Consider the following 24,120-nt stretch of genomic DNA (forward strand, 5'->3'; position numbering starts at 1 on the left):
ATGTTTACTCTTAAGAACCACAAGTGATGTGACTCTGTTGAGCCTATATGAGCTGATTAGGAGCATATTGACTTGAAAGTGCTGTTCTGTAGTCCACCTGGAAGTCTTACCATTCTATCTACAAGTGAATATTTTCTGACAAGTAATTCTACTTTTATATCTCAATTAGCTATTCAGTGAGTGCTCAGTCTGAATGAGATAGGTGAAGTTTGGCAACTCCTTGATTCTTAATCCTTTAGTTGGCTATAAAACCTCATTAAGTGTCAGGTCCCTTCTATTGGTTATTTACTTAATAGCAATTCTAGTTTAGCAATGTGGTAGATTTATTTTGGGGTCCCTGCTCTGTCATGCCTTCTTCTTTGGGAAACCCCCCTTACCCAAAAGCATGGACTTGAGTGGCCAAGTTCATACTCTGTGACCCTCACCACAGGTGATTGGACTAGTGGTAAACACTTGAAACTGACATTTCAGTCCGTCATTTGGTCAGTGACCAACCAGGTTATCTTGCTTGAAAATTTGAGCTAATAGACATAGAGACCACTGTCAGTCATTGGTGGGTGCCAGACTCTTAATGTCATGCTGAGTGCAGACCAGAGTTAACTCATGCTACCTGGGCAAGCTGAGGTTGTGAGAGAGCAGAAACCTTTAATAAGCAGAGAAAGCTGGTTTGCAGAGAGGAGCATGCATCAGACAAGCAGTGAGTTAAGAGACCACAGGAACTCAGTAAGAGAACGATGAAGCACATGACTTTGGTTCCTGGGGGCTTCTCAGCTCCAGACCCCAACAGGCCTGTTGATACTTCATTTCCTGCTTATTGGTATCCATGAGGTGACTTCTTAGATCCTACATCAACACTCACCTCTACTGCCCGAGATGAAGAGATTTCTAGACAAGCGAAAGCTAAAGGAGTTCATCATAGCCTACCCTGTTTTTTAAGGAGTTCATCATAGCCTACCCTGTTTTGGGGGGTTTTTTTGAGATAAGGATTTCTGTCCCTAATGGCTAAAAAACCTTGACTAAACTACTGCTTAAGTGTTGCCAGCAGTGGCTGCAACAGAGTTGTAAACTTATATATTGGTAATTAAGCAAAGGGTGGGATGTTTTCTAGTTGTTTATTTTAAAGTAGAACTTGATGTCATTGAAAGCAATTTATATCCACACTCTTGCTGTTAATCATTTAGGACTTCCGGCTTTCCACCGTTTTCTCACTGGTGATAAATGTATTGGCTTTATAGGGTGGGTCTTTAGGAACTTAGTGTTTGTGGGGAAAAAAAAACCCCAACATCAGACATAAGCTTACATCAAAGGACAGAATTGCCTCTGCTAGTTTATAATACTTGACTTTCTGGTTATCTGCACCAGAGACATAAAATCTTGATTGTCTTGTCAACAAATCCAGTGCCAAATGAGTGGAGATTTTTATGGCTGGGGAAACTCCACATACATAGCATAGGAGGGGAGGCAGGGATGAGGGTGAGGTAATCCACAGCCTGTGATCCCTCACCAGCAATTGCAAGTTGCATTCCCCATCAGATTTAGCTCCTACATCAAACTGGTATCTATATGGGTGGAGGAGTATAAACAGTGGGCACCCTGTGAATGGAGGTGGGGTTGTCTTTTTTTTTTTTCCCTGAAGTGAGCTGAAGTAGAGGACACTGTGTAAATCTCTGTAAGATGCTAAGGTAGTCAGGGTAATAAAATCCAAAGTTAAGTGAAATAATCTACAGGAAGAGTTTTTAATATCTGAGGGAATGGACAGAAAAATGAATGTCAGTTGGGAAAAGGATACTTAGAGAATGGTAGAGGAAGAACTCATTTACAATGAGAGGCTTTGTAAGGCATATAAGCTCTGGACCCAGACTATCTGGATTCAAGTCCCAGCACCTAGTAATTGTATGACCAAGGACAGATTACTTAATTTCTCATTGCCTCAGTTCTTCATCTATAAAATGGGAATAACAATAGTATCTACTGCATAGGTTTGTTATGGGGATTAAAGGAATTGATACATGTAAGACACATAGGGCAGTATCTGGCCCAAAGTAGGTCCTTAGTAAATGCTAGTTATTATTATTCTGTACGACATCACCTGGGGTGTCAACAAGACCAGCAAGATGCATGAGAACTAACACCACAAGTGTTCTGTAGTTTTTTCCTGATGAGAAAATCCAATACATTTACTCTGTGACTACAGAGTGTGTGTGTTTTGTCTAAAACAAGAAAGAAGATCCATAAAAAGACTACTTAAATGAGGATGGGAAAAGAGGGGCTGTCATAGAAGGAGAGAAAATAGATTGGGCTCTGGTCTGGAAAAATGAAGACTGAGATGCACTATGATGAATTTCATGAAGGACAGGAATAGCATGAATAATAACTTGTTTATGAAAAACTGGAAAATTAGAGCTGGCATGAAAGACGAATACTTTGAGGTAAAGACTTGAACAGATGGTTAGTTGACTGTGCTTGCACAGTGAATCATTCAGATACGGAGCTTATTAGCTCAGAGTTTCAAAGCAATCTGGATGAAGGGTATGGGTTATGGCCCCTGACCTATCAAAGGTCATTAGGGATGTTTGTGATAAGCCCCATTTAGTCCACTTCCGCATTTGTAAATAACTTATATTAATGTAGTACTTAGCCATTTCAAAACACTCAGCAACCTTCCACAACACTGATTTACTGAGCATGTACTGTGGACAAGGCTCTGCAGGGAATCAAAAGATGAGAAAGATGGCTTGTGTTGAAGGTTCTGATGTCTTACCACCCAGAAACACTGTAATGAAATTAATTTAACTTGAGACCTTAATATACTTGGTTCACTTGTACTTACAATGTTTTGAGACCAGAGAATTGTTAGTTATTTTTTGAGTTCAGATGATATTGTGAAGAAATTAAAGAAATAAAAGTTCTCATTTTGTTATTGTTTTCATAAATTCTACCCAGGTGACATTCTGAGGTGCAATAAAACAGCTTATTCTAATATGTATTTTTAATTTTAGAGTAGTTATTCATAAAAAGCAATTTTAGAGCTACAAGGTAATGTAGAGATCATCTTCTTCAATTCCTTATTTCACAGCTGCAGGAAATGGGTCCCTTAGGTGATACGCACAAGGTGGCAAAGCTTGAACTGAAGCCCAAGTTCTAGTCTTCTGTGTTTTCTTTCCCATTGGGCTGCTTCCCCCAGAAGATCAGGGTTATTGTAGTTGAGCTTATTTCTGTGTACATACAGACTCAAATGTGTTATGCTTTATCTTGGAGCACCCAGAAGATTTACTATGAAACCAGTGAAGCTTAAGCTTCAGAGGCCCTCTCTTGTATAAACCTTGAGTGGGGAGAGGAAGCTAGGTTGCAGTCAGGAAACATAAGCATTTCTGGTAAATGACCTAAAGAGACAGTGTAAGAGATGGACTTGATTTTCCCCCCATTAATTTGTTGTGATCTTTTTTACATTCCAAAGAAGAAAAACTTACCTTTATACCTATTTTCTATTTGTAGTTTTGTATTCTTTTTCTTAAAGAAGTACCCTCCCCTGCTCCAATATTACATAAACTTCAGGCTCCATGAAACCTGGATCTGCTTCTGATGCCCAAAGATATAGCCAGTTGGGAATTTCATTTTAATATTCCAGAGTTTTATTTTTATTTATTTATATATTAAAAAAAATAATTTTATTTATTTATTTATTTATTTATTTATGGCTGCATTGGGTCTTCATTGCTGTGCACGGGCTTTCTCTAGTTGAGGTGAGTGGGGGTCTACTCTTCATTGGGGTGCATGGGCTTCTGACTGTGGTGGCTTCTGTTGTTGTGGAGCACGGGCTCTAGGCACATGGGCTTCAGTAGCTGTAGCACACGGGCTCAGTAGTTGTGCCTCGTGGGCTCTAGAGCGTAGGCTCAGTAATTGTGGCGCACGGGCTTAGTTGCTCTGCGGCATGTGGGATCTTCCTGGACCAGGGCTCAAACCCGTGTTCCCTGCATTGGCAGGTGGATTCTTAACCACTGTGCCACCAAGGAAGCCCCAGATATTTATTTTTTAATTAATTTTATTTAAAATTTTTGAATGCATTTAAATCACTTTTATATTTTATTTTAAGTTAATTTTAATTTTTCTTATAGTAATAAGATAAAGAAATAGTTGCATTAAAATGTTTTAAACAAAAATGGTAGCTCCTTGCCCGTTCTTCCCCATTTCTTAGTTTTGCTCTCCAGAGTCAACCCCTTTTAATTCCTTTAGAAGGTTTCCCCTGCTTTAACTCTATATTATTTCTTAATAGCTTGCCTTTCTAATTGATCAGTTTTATATCAATTTACAATGACCTAACATTTCATATCAATAATATGATAGTACTGTATTGTTATATCAATTATATATTGACTTCCTATAATTATAGCCAAGGATTTCACACTGTTACTCCAAACATTCCTTCTCTCTCCTACCACTTCTCCAAAATAGTTAAATCACAATTTTTGGTTATCCCAGTCATCACTATTTATATTATGATGACTGTGAAAGCATTATTTACAGCAAAAGCAAGTAGTATACTATAGTATCCTTTCTTGTACAACTTTTTTGTTTGTTCTAGAGTTAATAATTATCTTATTTTCTTTTGCTTAATTTTCTGTTATCTATCTGAAAAACTAGCTTTCTGTTTTCCCCAGAGTTCATAATTGCTTTATTTTTCCTTTTACTTAAATTTCTGTGTGTCTAGCTAAATACGTCTTCAGAACTTCGAAGCATCTAACCGATCAATATTATTTGGGGACATGAGCAAACATATCGGATGATCTACCCATCTTCCACCTCCCCCTCTTTTATTCCCCACCCCTCCCAGAGACCTCCTTCCATAATCCTTCACCCTCTTGCTCTAGTATGGACTGATTTTTTTCTACGGTCTGGAAATTTCATATGTTAAGCCTTTGGTTTGGATGTTGGCTGAGGATGACACTCAGTGGACGCTTTCTAAATCCTAGGGAATTGTTTACTCATTATAAGGAATTTTATATATGCAGATTTTGAAAGTATATTTTAGTTATCTAGTACCATATAAGGGCTGCCTTCATTTTCTAGTTGACTACATTTACATAGTAGGGTGAAGGGAATGCTCCTATGTATCTGGATGCATGAAATGTCTAGTGATTAAAAGTAGGATTTGCTAATATGTAATTCAACTCCTATTTTTTTTGACGTGCATATTAACCTTAGGGTGATTTACCTGAATTTTGAATCCCAGATGATTATTAAGAATATATTCCCAGACAATTTCTTGTTACTCTCAAACTCATAATGGTACTCGCCACTATGAAAACTGGTTTTTAATATATGGAAGTTAAATATAATTTTAAAACACATATTTTTTAAAAGCGTGATTCAAAATTTGTTTAATGTACTATTTTTTGTTAGCTGCCTTGTACAGTAATGGGGAATTAACCATACTAGTTCTAATAACAGCTCCCCCTCAATACTTTATAAATGCAGAATATTTGGTTAATTCTTACTGTGTACTACAGAGTAGGCCAACAGCATTGTTTTAATTTACTGAAGTAGAAATTAAGGCGATTACAATTCATGATTAGGTTTTCTTATGGGAATTTCTTGTTTTCAGATAATTCATTCCCCTGTAAAGGAGGATTAGTGTTGTCCTAGATAATCCACCATGTAAATCAGGGACAGTGCTAATTCTTTAAAGAAGGAGAAATTTTTTTCAGTGTCTTTCAATATATTTCAATCACATTCTTTTTGACATTGTTGCAATTCAGGTGGCATGCTGTTCAGTTGAATTCTTATAGAACATAGCTCTATACTTTTGTTTGATTTATTTCCTGAGAGCATCACTGGAAGAGAAGAAATGTTTTTAAATCCTTAAGATCTTGGTTGAAACAATCAGCCCTGATAACATCTACAAGCAGAGATTAAATGTGTATGATCAAATCCTCCTCCCAGAATGCACTGCTAATTGGAATGTCCCTGGCCTCTGTCTAGACCTGTAACATTGAAGCAACTACACATCTCAGGATGCACCACCCCTTCACTCTTCCTTTTCTGTCTTTGGTAGTATTGTCCTCTGAAAGTTGTAGACAGACATAGGAGTGGTGAATCCCCAGGGGCAGGTGAATCTGCCCTGTTTGCCTGATACAGGAATTGGTGGTGATAGGGTTTACACCAAGGAGTAGTGGGAACAGAGAAACACCTACTGGAGATTATGGCAGGATTCCTGGCTATTTATCAAAGAGCTGGTTACTTACTACCCTGTTTGATGCCCCAAGACTGATAAAATCGAAGGTGCTTTTCTAATATCTTCATTTCAGCTCAAGGTAGTTCTATGTGTAGAGAGAGTGTTAGTGGTTAATTTGGTGCTGCAGTTCATTTCCATCAGTGTTGTGGGACTTTTCCCTGGATTTTAGTGTGTGTGATTGATTCTAAACTTATTCTCTTGGCATGTTGTACATTACCCCTGCAATTTTGGATACTTTAATATGAATGGTTTTGTTATTTGGGTGTTTTGAGTAAAAGATTTCCTGTTATTTGCATTTATACTGTACTACTGGAAGCTTACCAAAGTTAAATGTGTTTACTTAATCAATTGACTATGAAAACTTTTGGTTTATTTCACCAGTTAGATTCAACATCACTTCTCTCTGAGGAACAGTTAAGGTGTCTTCTGGATGAATGCACGCTTAAACAAAAATCCATGATTAGACTGTCTTCAGAAAGAGAAAAGAAAGACATTGAGGATATAACACCTGAGTTGCCCCAGCTTTCCAGATCTATTCTCTCTGAGTCACTAGATGGGTCAGAAACAAAGGTCAAAAGCACTGAGGTGGAAGACGCAAACATGCCTGAGAATGCCAAAAGTGAAACATCTAGAGGCTACTATCTCACCAAAGCCTTGACTGGGCATTTTATGTCACAAGCTCTTGTCGTTGAAGCAAAGAATATGAAATGCCTCCAGTTTTCTGAGGACAAGGTTATTGGTGACACAAAAGACTATTTTATGTCAAAGACTCTTGGCATTGGGAGACTGAAAAGGCCCTCTTTCTTGGATGATCCACCGTATGGCATCAATGTGAGCCTTTCATCCGTAGACCAACATCTGAAACTCAGCCCTCCAGAGAAACCCAAACCAGGTGAGGCTTGGAGAATACACTGAAAATAATCCTTACTAAACACTTCAATATAAAGGTAATATAGTTTAAAGTAGAGTAGGATAAGGAGGTATGCTTGAAAGTCACAAATGGGATCAATTAAGAGCATGCTAACATATGAATGTATTTATTAACGTTCATATGAGATCAAGATTGAGATTAGTACTCTTATGAAATGCATTATTCTTAATGGTAACTAATACATATTCTTGATGGTTATCCAGAAAACAATGTTGATTTCAGAGGAAAAGAGAAATTAGTTTGAATGGATACAAGTAATTTGAGTAGATTTGCTTAGTATTTTAACTTCCAAATTTCAGTGATGAAAATTTGTTCCAAGGAATGAATTTGTAAAATGCCATATATCATTGCGGTTTTGTTCATTTCTGTGTGTAAACTTCCCATCCCAGCTACTTGTATAGTGTCAGGTTTTGTTTTTTTTTTAAATTTTGACCCACTGTTGCATCTTACAGTGGTACAATGGTACAGGATACAAGTACTATGGGAAGTTTTTTTTTTTGTGGTACGCGGGCCTCTCACTGCTGTGGCCTCTCCCGTTGCGGGGCACAGGCTCCGGACGCGCAGGCTCAGCGGCCATGGCTCACGGGCTCAGCCGCTCCGCGGCATGTGGGATCCTCCCGGACCGGGGCACGAACCCGGTTCCCCTGCATCGGCAGGCGGACTCTCAACCACTGCACCACCAGGGAAGCCCCGTGGGCAGTTTTTTGATATAAACAAATATTCAATTATTTATTTATGTTAGAAGTCTAACATAGTCTATGTTGTATTTGTTGGGTCTATTTAAATAGCTTCAGCTTTTCCTCTCGTGTAGATTACTCTAAAATATATTGTCTATTAAATCTATGTCTGTTACCTATTAAATCTATAATCTATTAATTCTGAACTAACTCCTCAGCCCTGTATTTCTAACTGCCATCTAGATATGGCCTCAAACTGATTTCCTCATTCTTCCCTCTCAACTCAGATTGTCCTCTTGACTTCTGTTACCTGAACCACCCAGGCTTAAAATCTGAGTCATCATTGAATCTTCCCCCTCTCTTGCTTCCCACTTCCGATCTTCAAATCTTGTTTGTTCTGCTCCTGCAGTGTCTCCCATGTCCATCCCTCCGTTGCTCTTCCTACCACAACTGGACCAATGCAATAACCTGATCAGGCCTCCCTGCCTCTGGTCCCTCCTCTCCTCCTGCCACTGTCAACCACCTAAACTAATCCCCCCAAAGAACAGCTTTGATAAACATACTTCCCAGCTCAAAAAGCTTCTATGGCTCTCTTTCGCCTGTTGAATGAAGTCTGAATTCTTGAACAGGCCTGCTGTTCAAGGCCTCCACACTCTGACCTGCAGTTCCCTTTGAAATCAATCTCTATCTAGTGCCCTAAATGTTATTCAGGTTGTAGCTGATCTGGGCTCAGGATTCCCAGTGCTTTCCCATGTTGCTCAGGCCCCTTTCTTCTCAGGCTTGTTCAGGTATCCCTTCAATAGTAGTTGAATGCTAACCCCATACTCTCTGAATGTAACCTTCCCTCGTCTTCTCTTTTAAAAATCTTACTTCTCTTCTGAATGTCCAAAGGTATTGATCACATCATTTTACACACACTCTCTCGACATCATTTTGTACACACACCCACACTTTCTCTCCCTTAGAATTGTGTAACCTTTTTGAGGACAGGGGTCCTATTTTCTGATTCATTGTTACATCTTCTATGATGTCCAAAGTGCTGCCTTAAATTGAGTGCCTGTTTAATAAATAAAGGAATTTAAATTGTCCAGTTTTAGAATAATGCACTGAAAGTATGGTTTACATTTATTCTTTGCATTATGAATGAAAGCAGGTGGTATTGCTTAAGAATTATGCAAGCCTCACATTCTATATAAAGATTTGGAACTTTTTTCTTTTGGTGAAATTCCACAAGCTATACAGTTTTTACCTAGCAGCAGAGTTCACTTACAACATGCAATTCAATTAAATGAGTGTGGTCTGCCTTCTCCCACCAAGATCTTCATTTAATAAATATGCCATGAGAACTTTGTTCTACTCTTTTTCTTTCTTACTTTTTGTATTTTCTTTTCTTTTTGGACAGAAGATTTTCTTTATTTCTTTTTGGACAGAAGGTTTTTAGTAGAAACAAAGTATCTGCATTTCCCCTTTGTCTACTGTAATCAGACTTACTCAGTTGGGTATGATGATTTACTGCCTATGAGGTCTCATTCCCATGGAGTCAGTGTGTGGGGCTTTGGAACAGCATTTTGCTAAGATATGACTTTACTTCCATGTGAATGGCAGTCACACTGATGTATATTTGTCACTGAGTAGAACATGAAAAGTTGGAATGAACTAGAACTTAATGTGACTTAATGGAAAGAAGCTATGGTGGCTTACCTATAACTTCAGAAAACATGCCTTTGATGGCGCTAGATAACCCTAATGTTTGATTAAAATGACCCTGTGAGTATGGAGGCTTAAGATGGCATAGATGTGAATATATGAACCAGTTTTACTTTCTGTTTATTACATAGTAAACCTTAAGGAATAGGTCCTACATTATTATTTTGAGAGCAGGTCAGCCTATCTGAAGCTTGAGTTTTTCTTTTACTAACCTCAGCATTTACAATTATTAAAATAACTTGCTAATCAGTTTATTCTAAAATACTAAACTGGACATTATGTACTTTATGCAAAAATGAACACCAAAACGTCAAAAATGAACATGCTAAACCACTTTTCTTGGCAAAAAACCCTTTAAAGATGTAATTGTAACGAGAAATTGCAGTGTGTTCAGGTGTTACATTATATTCCCTCTCTTTCTCAGGAAACAGATATGTGTGAATATGAGTCAGATGAGATTTCTGTAAGCAGAGAGGAAGAAAATAGAAGAACCATTTATCATTTTCTCTTTAAATAGCAAATATTTTTGATATGTAGTTTTCTTTTCCTTGATGAACTGAGGTCTGTTACAAATATTAAAATTCTGCTTCTAAAAGTCAGAGTCAGATAAAACTTCAAAAGGGACCAAGCCTAATGACATTGAGGACCAGTTTCAATTGTGGTATTGAAAATAAGGATTTGCTTCACAGATGTTTTAAAAGTTTCTAGTGTGAAGTACCTCATTTTTTTTTTGAAATACAGCTGATGTACAACATTACATTGGTTGTAGGTGTACAGCATAGTGATTCAGTATTTTTACAGATTATACTCCATTAGTAGTTATTATAACATAATGGCTACAATTCCTTATGCTATATAATATATCCTTGTTGCTTATCTATTTTATACAGAGTAGTTTGTATCTCTTAATCCCATAGCCCTAATTTACCCCTCCCCTCTTCCCTTCCCCCTCTGGTAACCACTAGTTTGTTTTCTATATCTGTGAGTCACTTTCTGTTTTGCTATATACATTCATTTGTATTATTTTTTAGATTCCACATGTAAGTGATATCATACAGTATTTGTCTTTCTTTGTCTGACTTATTTCACTAAGCTTAATATTCTCTAGGTCCATCCACATTGCTGCAAATGGCAGAATTTTATACTTTTTTATGGCTGAGTAATATTCCATTATATATATATATATATATTATATATATTTATAACACTTCTTATCTATTTATCTGTTGATGGACACTTGGCTGGCTTCCATATTTTGGCTATTGTAAATAGTGCTATTATGAACATTGGGGTACATGTATCTTCGAATTAGTGTTTTCATTTTTTCTGGGTATAGACCCAGGAGGGAATTGCTGGGTCATTTGGCAGTTTTTTTTTTAGTTTTTTGAGGAACCTCTGTACTGTTTTCCATAGTGGCTGCACCAGTTTACATTCACATCAACAGTGTACAAGGGTTTCCTTTTCTCCGCATGCTCTCCAACATTTGTTATTTGTAGGCTTTTTGATGATAGCCATTCTGACAGGTGTAAGGTAATATCCCTTTTTTTTTTTTTTTTGCGGTACGTGGGCCTCTCACTGTTGTGGCCTCTCCTGTTGCAGAGCACAGGCTCCGGACGCGCAGGCTCAGCGGCCATGGCTCACGGGCCCAGCTGCTAAATGGCATGTGGGATTTTCCCAGACCAGGGCACGAACCTGTGTCCCCTGCATCGGCAGGTGGACTCTCAACCACTGCGCCACCAGGGAAGCCCTCCCATTTTGTTTTGATTTGCATTTCTCTGATAATGATGTGTGATAATGATAATGATAGTGATGTTGAACATCTTTTCATGTGCCTGTAAGACATCTGCATGTCTTCTTTGGGAAAATGTCTATTCAGATCTTCTGCTTATCGTTTGTGTTTTGATATTGAGTTGTATGACCTGTTTATGTATTTTTGTTATTAACCTTTTGTCAGTCATATCATTTGCAAATATTTTCTCCCATTCTGTAGGTTGTCTTTTTGTTTTGTTGATGGTTTCCTTTGCTGTGCAAAAGATTTTAAGTTTAATTAGGTCCAATTTGTTTATTTTTGCTTTTATTTCTTTTGCCTCAGGAGAAAGGTCCAAAAAATTTTTGCTACAATTTATGTCAAAGAATGTTATACCTATGTTGTCTTCTAGGAGTTTTATGATTTCAGGTCTTACATTTAGGTCTTTAATCTATTTTGAGTTTATTTTTGTATATGGTGTGAGGAAATGTTGTGATCTCATTCTTTTACTTGTTACTGCCCAGTTTCCCCAGCGCCACTTCTTGAAGAGACTCTCTTTTCTCCATTGTATATTCTTGCCTCCTTGGTCGTGGGTTAATTGAACATAAGTGCGTGGTTTTATTTCTGGGCTCCCTGTTCTGTTCCATTGATCTATGTGCCTGTTTTTGTACCATGCTGTTTTGATTACTGTAGCTTTGTAGTATAGTTTGAAGTCTGAGGGTGGTACCTCCTGCTTTGTTCTTTTTTTCTCAAGATTTCTTTGGCAATTTGGGGTCTTTTGTGGTTCCATCTGAATTTTAGGATTATTTGTTCCAGTTGTGTGAAATGCCATGGGTATTTTGATAGGGATTGCATCAAATCTGTAGATTGCTTTGGGTAGTATGGACATTTTAACAATATTAATTCTTCTAATCCAAGAGCACAGAATATTTTTCCATTTCTTTGTATCATCTTCAATTTCCTTTATCAATGTTTTATAGTTTTCAGAATATAGGTCTTCAACCTCCTTCATTAAATTTATTCCTAGGTATTTTTTTCTTTTTGATGTGATTTTAAAAGAGATTGGTTTAAAAAGGGAAACCTTTTTTCTCTGATAGTTCATTATTAGTGTATGGAAAAGCAACAGATTTCTGTATATTAATCTTGTATCATGCTACCTTGCTGAATTCATTTATTAGTTCTAATGGCTTTTGGGTAGAGACTTTAGGGTTTTCTATATTAAAGTATCATGTCATCTGCAAATAGTGACAGTTTTACTTCTCCCCTTTCAATTTCTGTGCCTTTTATTTCTTTTTATTGTCTGATTGCTGTGGCTAGTACTTCTGATACTATGTTAAATAGAAGTGTCAAGAGTGGGCAACCTTATCTTGTTCTTGAATTTAGAGGAAAGGCTTTTAACTTTTCTCTGTTGAGTATGATGTTAGCTATGGGTTTGTCATAAATGGCCTTTATTATGTTGAGATATGTTCCCTCTAGAGCCACTTGGATGAGAGTTTTTTCATGAATGAATGATGAATTTTGTCAAATGCTTTTTCTGTGTCTATTGAGATAATCATGTAATTTTATCTTTTCTTTTGTTAGTGTGGTGTTTCACATTGATTGATTTGCAGATATTGAACCATCCTTGACTCCCTGGGATAAATCCTACTTGATCATGGTGTATGATCCTTTTTGTATATTGTTGGATTTGGTTTGATAATATTTCATTGAGGATTTTTGCATCTATATTTATCAAAGATATTGGCCTGTAATTTTCTTTTTTTGTAGTGTCTTTGTCTGGTTTTGGTATCAGGGTAATGGTGGCCTTGTAGAATGAATTTAGGAGTGTTTCGTCGTCTTCAATTTTTTTGGAATAGTTTGAGAAGGATGGATATTAGTTCTTCTTTATATGTTTGGTAGAATTTACCCATGAAGCTATCTGGTCCTGGACTTCTGTTTGCTGGGAAGATTTTTTTTTATTACAAATTCAATTTCACTACTAGTGACATGTTTGTTCAAATTGTCTGTTTCTTTGTGAGTCAGTCTTGGCAGGCTGTATGTTTCTAGAAATTTGTCCATTTCTTCTAGGTTGTCCAATTTGTTGGCATATAATTGGTCATAGTATTCTATTCTGACTTTTTGTATCTCTGTGGTATCAGTTGCTTTTCTTCTCTTTTATTTCTTATTTTATTTGGGTCCTCTCCTCTTTTCTTCTTGGTGAGTGTGGCTAAAGTTTTATCAATTTTGTTTACCTTTACAAAAGAAAACAACTCCTGTTTTCATTGATATTTTCTATTTTTTGGGTCTCTATTTTATTTATTTCCTCTTTGAAATAAATCCTTCAATTTATAAATCCTTTATTATATCCTTCCTTCTGCTGACTTTGGGCCTTGTTTGTTCTTTTTTTTTTCTAATTCTTTTAGGTGGTAGGTTATGTTGTTTATTTGAGATTTTTCTTGTTTCTTGATAAAGGCCTGTATCTCTATGAACTTCCCTCTTGGAAATGCTTTTGCTGCATCCTATAGATTTTGGAGTGTTGTGTTTCCATGTTCATTTGTCTTGAGGTATTTTCTGATTTCCTCTTTGATTTCTTCATTGACCCATTGGTTTTTTTAGTAGCATGGTGTTTAGTCTTCACATGTTTGTTCTTTTCCCATTTTTCTTTTTGTAATTGATATCTAGTTTCATACTGTTATGGTCAGAAAAAATGCTTGATATACTTTCTGTCATCTTAAATGTGTTGAGACTTGTTTTGTGGCCTAGCATGTGGCCTACCATGTGCACTTGAAAAGAATGTGTATTCTGCTGTTTTTGGATGTACTGTCCTGCGGATACCTATTAAATCCAACTGGTCTATTGTATTATAAGACCACTGTTACCTCATTGATTTTATGTCTGAATGATACATCCATTATAGTAAGTGAGGTGTTAAAGTCTTCTACTATTAATGTATTATTGTCAGTTTATCCCATTTATATCTATTAGAATTTGTTTATATATTTAGGTGCTCCTGTATTGAGTGCCTGTATGTTAACAAGTGTACCATTCTTTTCTTGTATTCTATCATTATATAATGCCCTTTTGTTATAGGCTTCGTTTTAAAGTTTGGTCTGATATGAGTATTGCTACCCCTACTTTCTTTTCATTTCTGTTTTATTAAATACCTTTTTCTATCACCTAACTTTCAGTCTGTGTGTATCTTCAGCCCTGAAGTGGGTCTTTTGTAGGCAGCGTATTGAAGGGTCTTGTTTTTTATTTTTTGTTTTTTTTCCCAATCAGCCACCCTATGTCTTTTGATGGGAGCATTTAGTCCAGTGACATTTAAGGTAATTATTGGTAGGTATGTACTTATTGCCATTTTATTACTTGTTTTCTTCTCTGTTTATTACTTCTTTTTGTTTCTTCACTTGTGGTTTGATGATTTTGTTTAGTAGTATACTTGTGTTCCTTTACTTTTAGTTTTTATGTATCTATTTTAGGTTTTTGATTTGTGGTTACCATGGGGTTCATATATGTTGACCTATAATTATATATACTTGTTTGAAACTGGCTGTCATTTAAGTTCAAACACATTCTAAAGATCTACATTTTTCACTCCCTCCTTCACATTTTGTGTTTTTCATGTCATATTTTACATCTTCATGCATCCCTTTTCTGTTTGTTGTAGTTATAGTTGCTTTTACAATATTTTGTTTTTTAATCTACATACTGGCTTTTTAAGTGGTTGATCCTCAATCCTTGCTATATATTTGCCTTTCCTGGTGGGATTTTCCCTTTCCTATAGATTCTTTATTCTTTTCCAATTACAGGAGACCCTTGAATATTTCTTTTAGGGTAGGTTTAGTATTGCTGAGTTCTTTTAGTTATTGCTTGTCTGAGAACTTCTTTATCTCTTCTATTCTAAGTGGTAATCTTGCTGTGTAGAGTATCCTAGGTTGCAGGTTTTTCCCTTTCAGCACTTTGAGTATATCATGTCACTCCCTTCTGGCCTGCAACGCTTCTGCAGAGAAATCAGCTGATGGCTTTATGGGAATTCCCTTTTATATAGCTCTTTGTTTTTCTCTTGCTGCTTTTAGAATTCTCTCTTTAACTTTTGTCATTTTAATTATGATATGCCTTGGTGTGAGTCTGTTTGGGTTCATCTTGTTTGGGACTCTCTGAGCTTCCTGTACTTGGATATCTGTTTCCTTCTTCAGTTTTGTGAAGTTTTCAGCCATAATTTCCTCAAATCCATTTTCTATCCCCTTCTCTCTCTGTTCTCCTTTTGGGACTTCTATAATGTGAGCGTAGGTATGCTTAATGTTATCTCAGGGATCTCTTAAATTGCTTTTATTTTTTAAAATTAGTTTTTCTGTCTGCTGGTCTGATTGGGTGATTTCCATTATTTTATCTTCCAGATCACTTATTCATTCTTCTGTATCACTTAATCTGCTATTCATTCTTTCTAATGTGTTTTTTATTTCAGCTATTGAATCATTCATTTCTGATTGAGTCTTTTTAATATTTTCTAGTTCCTTGTTAAAATGTTCACTGTTTATATCAATCCTTTTCCATAATTCAGTTAACCTTATTATTACCAATGTTTTGAATTCTTTATCTGGTAAATTGTTTATTACTATTTTATTATTTTTTCAGGGTTTTTCTCTGTCTTTCAATTGAGAGTAGTTCCTCTGCCTTTTCATTTTGCTTGACTTTCTCTGCTTCTGTGAATTTAGGTAAAACAGTTACTGATTGTGTTCTTAAAGGGGTGTTATTATGTGGGAGCATCCCTGTGTGGACTGCATGTATCACTGCCTTAGGTGGGAGAGCTGGATTGAGGTCAACTCAAGTCATATTTTTCCTCAGGGTTTTCTGGCAGCTATCCCCTTGGTAGGGGGTGGGGCTGTAGATATAGGGGCTAGAACTGGTGCTGTGTGTGAAGTAGGACTCCCTCTCTGCTCACTGGCTGTCACTGCCCTGTTAGGGGTGAGGTCTGATCTCAAGTTGCTGGAGGAGAAGCCCTGGAGGTTGGGCCCAAGCTGGCTCTGCTCCCTTTAAGTGTGTGTTTTTCCCTCTCCCTGTACCGGGACCCTTGTCGCAGAGGAGGCGGTGCTGAAGTAAGTGGGGCCCATGCACAGACAGTGGTCGGCTGTGATGCTTGTGGAGGCACCCACGTCTTTGCTCAGGCGCAGCCTCAGATGCAAGTCCCCTTTGCCCCTCACAGCTGATCGCTGCCCCCAGCCTCTACCACCCCTGCCCTGTGGCTTAGCCACTCCGCAAGGCTAGCAGGAGCCGTGTGCCCTCTTGATGTGTATCAGGAGGTGAGCTGTGGTGGAGGAACTGCTGTCAGAGATCTGGGTGGCTTCTCAGGAGCTGCTTGAGTAAACGCCAGCTGTGGCCACCACCACCCCACCTGGGCTCCACCTTGGGACTGGGTTGCCTCTGTGTCCCACCTTCGAGTCTTTTCTTGGTCATGGGCGCCTCAGATCCAGTGCCATGCTGTGGCATGGGGTGAGCAGGGCTGGAGCTCAGGCTGGGCACACGGCGAGGCGGTTACGGTTGCAGGAAACCTGGCTGCCCTGAGCAGACGTCTCTCCGCCCTGCCTGGGGGTAGTCAGTGCACCTATGCTCCTCAGGGGCAGAGTCCAGGCTTCTCATAGCTCTTCTGTTTGTCCTAGTGGTTATCCAGCCAACGAAGGGGGCTTGTCTCCCCCGTGTAGGACCCCAGCCTGGGGTGCCCAATCTGTGGCTCGAACTGCTCACTCCCCAGTGCAGGTGTCCACCCGTGTAATCTCCCTTTTCCTCCGAGTCCTCTTCCAGGGGCACAGGTCCCAACCCGATTGCTTTTCTTCTCTTCCTGCCTGATTCTCTGTGTATCTTCCTTACAGCCTTGGTTGTATAGGAGTCCTTCTGCCAGTTTTCAGAGAGAATTGTTTCACATGGAGATGTGTTTTTGATGTGTTTGTGGGAGACGGTGAGCCTCATGTCCTTTTACTCTGCCACCTGATCCCTCCTCCTGAAATACTTCATTTTTCATGTTTGTGCTTTAAGCTTAGTGGTAACTACTGTTATTTGACTTTCTGGATACACAAGGTCCAGTAAGGTCAGTGTTGTACTCACTTACTGTTGGGGTTTCAGGAGATCGATAAATAGTACCTTCTCTTCCCCACCCCTATCAAACCAGTTGAGAGATGGATAGATCCTGACAAATGGAGATCAAGGAGGTTGGCTTTATTGCTGATGAAACGTAGGGGATTGTTGTTACCTGGGCAGGCAGCCCCATGGTCTTCCTAATGCTACACCCTCAAAATGAACTTATACACCCAGTCACTGGCAGAGGTGAAAATCCTCAAGCCTCACCCATGGAGACCTGTCCACATGGAGCAATAGTACAGAGGAGCAAAGGACCACCCTGGGCAGGGGATGCTGACCCCCTTGGAGGGAGGAGTGAGCTGAGCATGCCATTTCTTCCCCTAAACTCACCAATCAGATAACTGACTGTTCTTCCCATGGGGAGAGGGGAGGTGGGGTGGGGTGATGCTGGATACGCCCCCACTGTAGGTTCCTCTGCATGGAAGTGTGAGGAGAGTAAGTGGTCTTTGGTCCCATAAACCCGGGAGACACCGCCAAGTACACTGGTGCTTCAGGTCTATGGTTAGTCTAGTACTTAAGTATCTTATGCTGAATTGCTTCCTAGATAATCAAAAAGGCATCTATGCATGTACAGTATTCTCTTTTTCCCAACAGGCACTTGAACTGCTTATCAACATAAATTCATATCACAAAGAGGAAAATATGATTAACAAATAACAACAATAAAATAGGGCAAAAAGGGACACAAAGTCACATAGTAAAGAAGGGGGACAGGACTATATTAATTCTTCAAGGAAAAACAAAGTGGAATTTCCCATAGGACCCATTTAGTGAATAATGTTCTAAAAAATTTCGAACAAATGCAATGAGTCAGATAAGGTTGTTTTTAAAATAACACCCCTAAATGAAAACTAGGGTGACCACCTGTCTTGGTTTGCTCAGGAGTGTCCTGGTTTTACACTGAATGGCCCTTGTCTTGGGAAACCCTCAGTCCCTGGCAAACTGGGCTGGTTGGTCACTCTAAATTGAAACCGAGAACATAAAACCAAGGAGCAAATTAATTACCCAAAGGACAAAGTTAATAGAGTCCAGGTAAGTAGCAAGATTCGAGGCTAGAACCTAGATGAGCAGAGAGATGCCTTGTTCACCCACCCACTAGCATGATCTGGCCTAGTGTTAGGAGTGTGGGCTGTGGGTGAGAGAGACCTGGGTTTGAATCCTTGCTCGGCTTTTAGCAGATGATCTTATGCAAGTTACTTAATCTCTTTCTCCTCTCTACCTTGGTTCCCTTATCTGTAAGATAAGATGGCTTTAGTACTTACCCTCTAGGGTTGTAATAGGGATCAAATGAGAAAAGCCACATAAAATGATTAGCTCAGTGACTGGACTTGGTTGGCCTACATAGTATATATTTAACATTTCATCAGGAGATTTCTCATAAAAGCCTGGATTTCTGACTTTTCTAACAAATCAGCAGGTCTTCCACTGGGGAGGAGAGCTGAATAGCAGATGTTCCCTTTAGAAGGAGCATGTACTCTCCTGGAAAACATGGCCCCTCTCTGGCCCTCTGTACTTCATGTGCTTGGTCCTTTGGGACCATATGATTTCCACCCCATGTTATAAGGCTTTGCTGCTTAGAGTGTTGTCCAATCACTGGGGGCTCATTAGAAATGCAGGGCCTAAGGCCCCTTGTACTTTAATAAGATCCCCCTGTGGTACTTATAGTGAAGTTTGAGAAGCACTGTTACAAAGCACCAGAGCATTATTCCTAACCAGGGTGAAGGTAGAGATCATCTGGGAAATGTTTGGTTTGTCTGTTTTATACCTATGTCCAAGGCCCTAGCCAGACTTCCCGAAATCAGAGTCCCTGATATGGAGTGTTCAGTCTGTCAAATTAATGCGAGCCACAAGATTTTGCTGTGCATATTTGAGAAATATGGCATTCAGTTTAGATGTAAGAAAGCTAATTATGTTATCCTATTGGGGTCCTCAGATGGAACAAGTTCTAAACAATGACAACTTTACAATCTAAATATATTTCATGTTGAAATTCTGCCCATCAAAGGATCTGATTGTAACTTGCTCAGTGAAGCATGGTTGCAGGTGGACTGACTTTTGGGAAGATGCTGCAGTTTGAAGGAGGTGTGTGTTAGTGTGTATCATTACTCATACCACCTGAACAGTTTGAAGGGCACTAGATTGTTTTGAGAAAGTTTTCATTGTTGTACTATAGTCTTACTGGTTTGCAGTGGAGCAGTGAGATTCTGAAAATAATACTACTACTAGCTGACTTTTTTCTTTTCCACTAAAAAATATTTTGTCTTGTTCTCAGGGAAATGTTTAACTCATCATTGCTTTGATGGAGTTCTCTTTCTCTGTGTGCCTTCAGGCCTCCTAGTTACTATTTGTTAAATTACTTTTCCAAGGCTACTGATTGCTTCTCAGATGCTCTTAGTAACTTAATCAACCCTCCAAAGTTTCTTTGATCAAAATATCAGAGCTGCCATGTTAGAAATTCCCAGGGCTAATTCCTGTTTTATATAAGACCTTAGTATATAGTAAATTTATATCTGATGAATTTATCTTTTCAAGTTACTTTCATCTAATTTTCTTTAATTCAGTTCTTCTTCAGGTAGACTTTTCATATAAATATTTGCCCCTGATTATTTTCTCTGCTGTAAAATATCACTTTCACTAGCTCTTTTGTTTAGTAGTATAAAATGAACAATGGCATGTTGGAGAGTTTTGGTGTTTAACTGTAATGAACTTATCACTTTATCAGGTATTGGGAACTTCTGATTCCATTGCTTCATTCAAATTGAGTAAAATGAAAAAATGAAAAAGTTACTGAAGATCATTACTGTAGACTAGATCTGTGGACCAGCGGTATTAGCATCACCTGGTAGCTTGTTAGAGCTGCAGAGTCCCAGACCTACTGTATCAGAGTCTGCATGTTAACAGGATGCCCCCAGCAGGTGATTTGTATGCACAGTAAAGTGTGAGAAGATCTGAATTAGATGGTTTGCTAGTCACTCTACTTTAGGATTATAAAAAATACCGGCATATGTGGTGGTGGTGAAAATAATGTCAGAAAGTATCTTCTTTCCCATCTACTCAATCCCTGCTTTATCTTCTTGAATTTCATTTTAATGAAGGTAACTACCTTTTCTAGATTGTCTTCTTATCTCCCCAACCATCCCTGTTGTCCTTCTTATGGGTAACCTTCCTCTTAGGCACTGAGAGCAAGCATGTCCTAGCTTAAGTTCTCTACTCTTTCATGGTTAGTATTTTATTTGGAGACACACTTAGCCAGTATGGGATCATCTGTGCTTTGTGTACTTTTGATTTTCAGACCTCTCTCCTTGGCATCTGCCTCAAGTCCGCCTGGCATGTTAAGCTTTACTGAGTCTATCCCTTACACCATGCTTCTTACCTCTGACTGCACATTAGATTCATCTGGTGAGATTTAAAAATAGGTTAATGCCTCGGTTTCATTCCAGAATTAAGTTGATTTCTAGGGGTTGGCTCAGGGCATCTGTATTTTTTAAAGTCAGTTCTGAGGATGGGGTCTGGGTGATTCTGTTGTGTAGCTATGATTATGCTCCAGGGCTCCATCGTATTCATTCATTAAGGATGCTGTTCCTAGGTTATCAGGTGAGTAGGGCATGATCACTGCTCTGAATTATTTCATAGGTTACTGATGAAGGCAGGCACTTAAGCAGATAATAGCAGCATAGTGGGACAAGTAGAATATAAGAGCTTCCTGACAAAGTATTTGACAACACTAGAGGGAATGATGAACACTGGAGAGTTGGGGAGGTGACATTTGAATTGGGCCTCCAAGAATGAGTGGTCATTTACTGGGTGGGCAAGAGGGAAAACACTCCAGATAGAAGGACTAGCAGTTATGAAGGCGTGGGGCTGTGGTCTTATCATCTCTCATCGCATGTGTGGGCTACTGAGGTACACTTCTCATCCATCCCAACTTCCTCTACATCCTGTTTACTGTTTCCTCTCCACGCATTGACACTATCACTACATTTCTCACTTTACTCTCTGAAACTCCAAATCATTTACCCTTAATTATTAGGTTGATTTTTAAAATTACAGCTTTATTGACATCTTTTTTAAATACCTGTGTTAGTTTCCTGTGGTTGTCACAATAAACGATCATAACAGAAATTTATCATCTCTTAGTTGTGGAGGCCTGAAGTCTGAAATCAAGGTGTCAGCAAGGCCACACTCTGCTTGGAGGCTCTAGGGAGGGGTGCTTCCTTGCTTCTTCCACTTTCTCAGGCTGTTGACATACTTTGGCTTCGTTGCTTTGTGACCACATCCCTCCAGTCTCTGATTCTGTCTTCACATTGCCTTCTTCTCTCTGTGTGTGTGTCTCAAATTTCCCTCTGCTTTTCTCTTAAAAGGACATTTGTTAATGAATATAGGGCCCACCTGGATAATCCAGGATGATCTTATCACAAGATCCTCAATTAATTATGTCTGCAAAGACCCTTTTCCCAAGTAAGATAAGTTTCATAGGTACCAGGGATTAGGATGTGGACATAACCTTTTTGGGGCCACCGTTCAATGATACCATACAATTCAGTGGGTTTTAGTATATTCACAGAATTGTGCATCCATCACCACTATCAATTTTACATCATTTTCCTTACCCCAGAGAAAAACACTGTACCAACTTTCAGTCACTCCCCATTTTCTCCCAAACCCCCAGCCCTAGGTGATCACTAATCTACTTTATGACTTTATGAATTTGCCTAGTTTGGACACTTCATATAAATGGAATCATGCAATATGTGGCTTTTTTTTTTTTTTTTTTTTTTTTTTTTGCGGTACGCGGGCCTCTCACTGTTGTGGCCTCTCCCATTGGGGAGCACAGGCTTCCCAGACCGGGGCACGAACCCGTGTCCCCTGCATCGGCAGGCGGGCTCTCAACCACTGCGCCACCAGGGAAGCCCCAATATGTGGCCTTTTGTGTTTGACTTCTTACTGAGTATAATGTTTTCAAGGTTCATCCATGTTGTACCATGTATCAGTACTTTACTCTTTTATTGTTGAATAATATTCTTTTGTGTGGGTTTACCACATTTTCTTTATCCATTCATCAGTCGATGGACATCTGAGTTGTTCCTCCTTTTGGGCTGTTATACGTATCTTGGTGTGCACGTTTTTAGGCGGATGTATGTTTTCATTTCTCTTGGGCACAAACCTAGGAGTAGAATTGCTGGGTCTCTGGTTACCTTTTGAGGAACTGCCAGACTTTTCTCAAGCAGCTGCACCATTCACATTCCCACCAGCAGTGTGTGAGGGTTCCAGTTTCTCCTGATTCTATTTTATTGTCTTCTTTTATTTGGTGCTATTGTCAGTTCTGCCTTTTCTGATAACATTCTCACTAAGAAGAATATTTCCATTCCATTTCTGTTAGAGTCACAATTTGTTTCTCGCATTAAAGAAATGAAAGGTGATTAGTTCTAATCTACCCTAACTGTAATATTTACATTTACTTTTGGTTTCACCCTGCTTCCCAGAAACTTAGTACAAAGAAAAAAAAATTTATGCCTGTCTCCAAATCCATAACCATTTTAGCTCTCAAAACCCAAAGAACTCTCCCTCAGCTATAAGCTCAATGAAGGCAGGCACCTTATCTCTCACTTTTTCTTGTAAATTTTATATGCAGCTTGTGGTGAGATGTCCAATATTAAATGAGAATGTGATTATTATGTCATGTGTAAAAGGATTTAATGTTTTATAGGCTGATGGTTTTTCTTAATTATGCACAGATTTCTGACATATTTGGTTATTGTTTTTAATGTGCAGATGAACAGGAGACTGAAGATGTAACAGAAGAATGTAAAGAATCTTAAGCAAAGACTTGCTGGGGTGTGCTTTTAAGAAAGCTGGTAAATTAAGTTAAATAACACTTTTTCAAAATTCTTTGAATTCAATGAATGCATTATAGAGACCATTCCTCAAACGATGATTTTAATGTTTGGATTCTCTTTCTGGATCACATTTCCTTGATATTTTTGAGACTCGTGGTATAATTTTTCAGTGGTTTTTCTTCATTGAAATTCCTGGGAAAATTTTTTATTGCTAAATTTGCAACATCAGGGATATGTTATAGAAACCAACATTTTATGTATGTGTGCTATGTTAAAACTAGTTGAAATGCTATGATTGTTTTGTATTTGATTTGATACTTTGCCACTTTATTGTGATTTAGACAGATTTGATCACCATGAATTGTAGTTTTGCCCCTGCTTTCCCTTCTTTCCTCCTCTCTACTGCCTGTTAAGTAAGTACAACTTGCCTTGGAGAGAAATGAATTTTCTCAACAAAGCAATTTTAGGCTATCCTTGCTATCTTATTAGTAATGGTACTTTTCATAAGCAGAAGTTTGACTGAATTATTACATATATTATATTTAGTTATTTTCTTTCAGTTTGCCTTTTAACAATGCAGCAAATAAAGATCAGCTACTTAAAAAAAAATAACCTGTGGTACTACTTGAAGAGAGAGGGCTTGTTAGTTACAAGTGAGTAGCCTGGATTCATGAGAACATTTTATGTCAATACTCCATATGATGAATTGGCATTAGAACTAGAAGTCCAATTTATTTCTGATTCTAAAAAAAAAAACAGAGCTATTGTGCAGCATTTAATGAAATTTGGAATAATGTACATGTAGCATTATTTTTGCTCGAATGTTTTCATCTACTGATATTGGATAATATTAGTGATAGCTTACGTCAAATTTGCTT

At 38.4% G+C, this 24,120-nt stretch overlaps 1 protein-coding gene across 5 annotated transcripts in view; it reads left to right on the top strand.

Annotated features, from left to right (window-relative positions):
• Positions 1-23,253, top strand: part of FSIP1 (fibrous sheath interacting protein 1) — a 199,153-nt gene extending 175,900 nt beyond the window's left edge. For 4 of the 5 annotated variants that reach the window (XM_024132750.3, XM_024132745.3, XM_024132754.3 and 1 more), the window contains exons 11-12: positions 6,614-7,124; positions 23,178-23,253. In XM_024132750.3, coding sequence (XP_023988518.1) covers positions 6,614-7,124; positions 23,178-23,224 — 558 coding nt within the window. In that variant the 3' untranslated portion in view covers positions 23,225-23,253. The remainder of the gene's footprint in view (positions 1-6,613; positions 7,125-23,177) is intronic. The other variant, XM_055088327.1, reaches the window with a different exon arrangement.
• Positions 23,254-24,120: the final 867 nt, after the last annotated feature.

This window comes from Physeter macrocephalus, chromosome 11, assembly GCF_002837175.3.
Source record: "Physeter macrocephalus isolate SW-GA chromosome 11, ASM283717v5, whole genome shotgun sequence".
Taxonomy (NCBI): domain Eukaryota; kingdom Metazoa; phylum Chordata; class Mammalia; order Artiodactyla; family Physeteridae; genus Physeter; species Physeter macrocephalus.